This window comes from Agrilus planipennis, unplaced genomic scaffold, assembly GCF_000699045.2.
Source record: "Agrilus planipennis isolate EAB-ADULT unplaced genomic scaffold, Apla_2.0 scaffold14, whole genome shotgun sequence".
NCBI classification, from domain to species: Eukaryota; Metazoa; Arthropoda; class Insecta; order Coleoptera; family Buprestidae; genus Agrilus; species Agrilus planipennis.
This window is the reverse complement of record NW_020442313.1, coordinates 30,217-34,643: the sequence shown is the minus strand read 5'-3', so window position 1 is coordinate 34,643 and position 4,427 is coordinate 30,217. Positions and strand designations below refer to the sequence as shown.

General features: G+C 38.1%; 1 protein-coding gene across 1 annotated transcript; it reads right to left on the bottom strand.

Moving 5' to 3' along the window:
* Positions 1-1,284: 1,284 nt before the first annotated feature.
* On the bottom strand, positions 1,285-3,150 carry LOC112906243. The gene is made up of 2 exons (XM_025980073.1): positions 2,562-3,150; positions 1,285-2,531 (listed from the first exon to the last, which is right to left on the bottom strand). The coding sequence occupies exons 1-2, from the start codon at positions 2,957-2,959 to the stop codon at positions 2,408-2,410; spliced, it is 522 nt and encodes a 173-aa protein (XP_025835858.1). The 5' UTR covers positions 2,960-3,150; the 3' UTR covers positions 1,285-2,407.
* Between the last annotated feature and the right edge of the window lie 1,277 nt (positions 3,151-4,427).

Here is a 4,427-nt window from a genome sequence, read left to right as displayed (position 1 = left end):
AAGTGTATTTTTTCCAATAAAATGTTAGTTTGAAGTTAAAACTCTTTAAAAACTGGATAAGGTACATTTAACTTTTAACTGGCGCAGTGGAAAAATGCGGAAAATAAGGAACAGTGACTTTTCGAGAATTATCAGTAAAAGTGCAAAAATTGGGATCCAGATCTTGTGCCAAAATACTGTGAAAGTTCGCTGAAATCCAAGTCCGACACCCACAAAGGCTCCCGTCCAAAAGACGTAAGTCCATCACCCTAGACACCAAAATCTGCAATAGAAGGATACGGCAGAAGTCGAAAGTTGACGGCGGTGAAAGCCCCAAAAAGTCTGCAGCGATAATCCTGAAGAAAGGAGAGGTCGACTACCATAATAATAGTAATCCAACAGTAAACATGACTACCGAACAATTAATTAATGCAGCAAAAAACTACGGAGAATTTTTTTCCAAAGTTTGATGGTAATACAAATACGTTAGAGTCATTTATAGCAAAAATTAATAGTATGGTAGGTAACACCAACGACCAGACTTTAAATAATTATTTATTTTTTCTGTCTAATTTTATCAAAACTGATAGGTGAAGCTAGCGAGTTTTCAGCTTGCAGGTCAGATATAGTTAGTTGGCCAATNATATTATTGTACCTGATTTTTTACGATTTTATCTTTCCTAGGAGACGCTGTGTATAGGTATGCGAGGGATGCAAAATGGGGTTGAAAGTGGGGTGAGAAGAAAATGCGCTGAAAAACATCATAGGGAAATGGGTTACTGGGGGGGGAAGGGCGTCAGAGGTGGGTGGAGGGGGGTCAGGGGAGCTAAGTCCGAACGGGGTAGTTGTGTGAATTCAGCTACTGCAATAGTGCCAACTTGTAGACCCAGTTGTCAGTATTAACAGTGACAGAGGGGTCTCTTTTTTTAAAACCACTCCTTATAATTCTAATTAATTCTACAAGTTAAGGGTAGAAACTAAGTTCCTTAATAACAGCGGTTCACCACATTCACTCGATGGAAAACGTTCTTCACTGAAAGGCGAACTTTTTTTATTGAAACATTTTTCCGCTATCGTCCACCCTTCATACACTTTCTGGGGCTGAAAGTATGGGGTTAAACCATGTAAAAAAAATATTTTCATACTTTTTTACGCTTGATCATTTTAGTTACCCTTAAACATACATTTCACAAGAGGAACACTTTTTTTTTTTTCAATGCTTCTATTTTTTAAGTAACTTTGAAAGTGTTAAGATTTTGTCAACTTTATTTTTTTTTATTTTCTTTTTTTTAGTTTCTAATAACTTCTGTTGGGTAGCATCTTTTAAGAACATAACTTATTGCAAGATTGTATCTCCTTATGCTTCAAAAAAATTAATAAATGGTCCGTTTTACACTTTTACCCCCATCATTTATTACGTTGAGGGATTTTATAAATATGTTTCTTCTGTTCTTATACTACATCTCATTACCTAACATTTCATATACTACTCACTCGTTCAACTCATTAATTACACTAACTTATAATTTTTTGAAACACATCGACTTCCACCAAATTTACTATCATAACTTTTCTTCTGCGACACCTCTCCATTGAAATCATAAACGGGTAGTACATTATAAATAACAACTTTTATCTTCTCTACGCTTCTTCCATTATTACACTTTTTCACCAATAAACAATTACTACTGTTCCAACATTACATACAAACTTATGTCACCATTCCTACCTTCCTAATCCCCCACTATACTATACTCCTTCCCCAATAATACTTCATCATCCCCACTATTCCCCCACCACCTTTCTTCCTATATAAACCATTGAAACTTTCGTAGAGCATCACTTCATGAGAAGGGTCTTGCGGTTTACAATGGATCTTTCTCGTGTATCCACTGTCCTTTCACCATTCCGACAAACAACCAATTCAATTGTACCTATCACCCGGTTGCAATGCAACATTTGTCAACGTCTTCGTCAAAGCTGTAACGTTGCAACAGGGTTCTGTTGTCAAGAATGTCTTGATAACACACCTCGACTTTTTTGTTACAGCTGTAGAATGTATAACGTCGATGTTGTGAACTCCTGCTGTCGACCTTGTCGTCAGGGGGTTCACTCATACCTCTGCGAAAAGTCGGGTCTTCTTTATGAGATCGATGATACCCATACACTTTCCTGCCTACTCTGCACTTCAGCTGAACAAAGGCGTCATCTCTTTCGGTCCATTATGATGACACCATCCTTGCACTAACTTTTTTCCTAATTACCTTTTCCTTTCCTTCCCCACCCTGCCAAACTTTCCTTTCCCACAAGTTTGACCTTGACACACTTCTTCAAATATATACCACTGTTACCTACATGTTGTTTTTATTAAATCTACTTCCACATTACATCATCATTTATTTCAGAACAAATTGTACAATATACATGTTTACGCTCCATCAACATTTACGATATTATTACAAATTTCCCTCACATAACCTTCTTCAAATACACTATCCCTCCTTAAATGATGGTTATGGGTGCAAACAAATTCGCAACTGCAAATCTCTCCGCACCATCCGCAATGAATGTGGACTTCGTCGTGGAGGTGAACTTCTAACATCCACAAATTCGGTACTCGCGTATACAACGATATTATACTACCATTGTTCGCTCCATACCGACAACTCCCACACATAGGTAGATAACGAAGATTACTCCTATCGCAGTACAAGACGTAAGCAGAACATGCTTTATAGTTCATTTTGCACTCAAACAGTTTACGGGCTACGCTCCACTCTTTCATCCGACTGATGTCACTTACATACCTCACTGCTTTACTTTCACTGTACTGCTGTCTATCCACGTAGTCTCCTCTATGTAACACGACATTACGATGTACCTCGTCCAAAACCTCCACATGTTCAACAACGTTCCAATATTGTACGTCTTCTACACCACCACACACTTCATGGATACCGTTGCCGCTACTTACATCCATCCCCGCACTTCAATTTTCACAATTCTACCTTTTATGTGCAACACTCCTGTGGTTGTCTTTCATTTATACTCCTTTCTACTCAACCACATCTCTTTCCTCCTCCTTAACGTATCCCTACTTCCTTCCCTCTCCACTAAATAAATTATTTTCAAAATCCTCATTCTTTCAATTATAAATTCAGCAATATATGTATTAATGCTTACACTCACTGACATCGTCAAGAGCCAATAACATCATGTGACCAATAACAGATTTAACAGTTACACGTTTACGATCGATGACGTTTCACTTACCTACTCCTCTGTGCTAGAATCGGTTATCTTACCCTACTGACTTTATCGCTGCAACTCGGTTATGCGTTGGTGGCACGTCATAAATTCGGTCAGTTATTTCAGCTAGTTTTTCGCCATCCGTTTGATCCAGGGTAGCTATCACTTCCTGGGTCCGAATGGGCAGTCTGCTCTTCCATAGCTCAATCAGTAAATCGTCTTACAGTTTATTATTGGCAAGCTTTTTCATATGCCGCCAAAACTAACCCAGTCTTCTATCGCCAATTTCTTCCCTCTTGAGAAGTTGTCGTGCTTTGGCTGTATCCGAATCGGATAATCGTTTGATGAGCACGGCCTTGATGGTCTCATACTTATTTTCCGCTGGGGAATGCATAAGAACGTCCTCTATTTCGTCCAAGTATTGAGGGCTCAGCTGGCTGATGATGTGCATGCACTTCGTTTCATCTTTCGTTATTCGATTTAGCGAAAATACAACCTTCACTTGAGTAAACCATAAAGCTATCGTTTTGGGCCAAAAATCGGGTAACTTTACCACTCTTATTACAATCCTATTGGTACCCTACTTTTATCCACCAACTATTATCTCCTCCTTCACATTTGTTCTGAAAAGTTCTTTTTCATGTCATTTCCTATCCCGTAATTATCCAGAATTGGGGCTTTAGACCAAAATCGCTACAATTCTAATCATTCTACATAATAGAATTAGTTATAGAAGGTGGGGGAGACAGTTTTTCATGACTTCATAAATTAACAAAAATACAACGTGTAATTATACAACACGCTACTGAAGTGAAACTTCTTCAAACACAAATCACTTCACAAGAAATATCTTGAGGGTACAAAATAACTATTACTATATAAACAGAAAACATATATCTACGAATATGAATAAAGAGAATAATGAAAAATATACCTAACATTTATGCCAAAATGTAACAACTATGAATTTAAATTTTACACTATACATGCCGGAGTTGCCTGTAACGAACGTTGCATTGAAGCGCGCTCACGGCTCAAGCGATCCCCATCACTAACTCGACTACGTGGCCGAGTAGAGGGGTGACATCCGTTGTATGATTTCGTTGCATAGCAACTCGCATGAAACGAACTTACCCTACCGTGCGTAAAGAGGTTTCACTTCAAATATTTCTTTGAATGATAATTTTTCAAAATTGCCC

What these genes read in the sequence shown, in the direction of transcription:
- LOC112906243 (XM_025980073.1), bottom strand. Translation starts at nt 2,959, where the DNA reads ATGGATGTAAGTAGCGGCAACGGTATCCATGAAGTGTGTGGTGGTGTA. An exon ending in ATGTTAGAAGTTCACCTCCA is followed by an intron (nt 2,532 to 2,561) that starts CGACGAAGTCCA and finishes TTGCGGATGGTG; the next exon opens with CGGAGAGATTTGCAGTTGCG.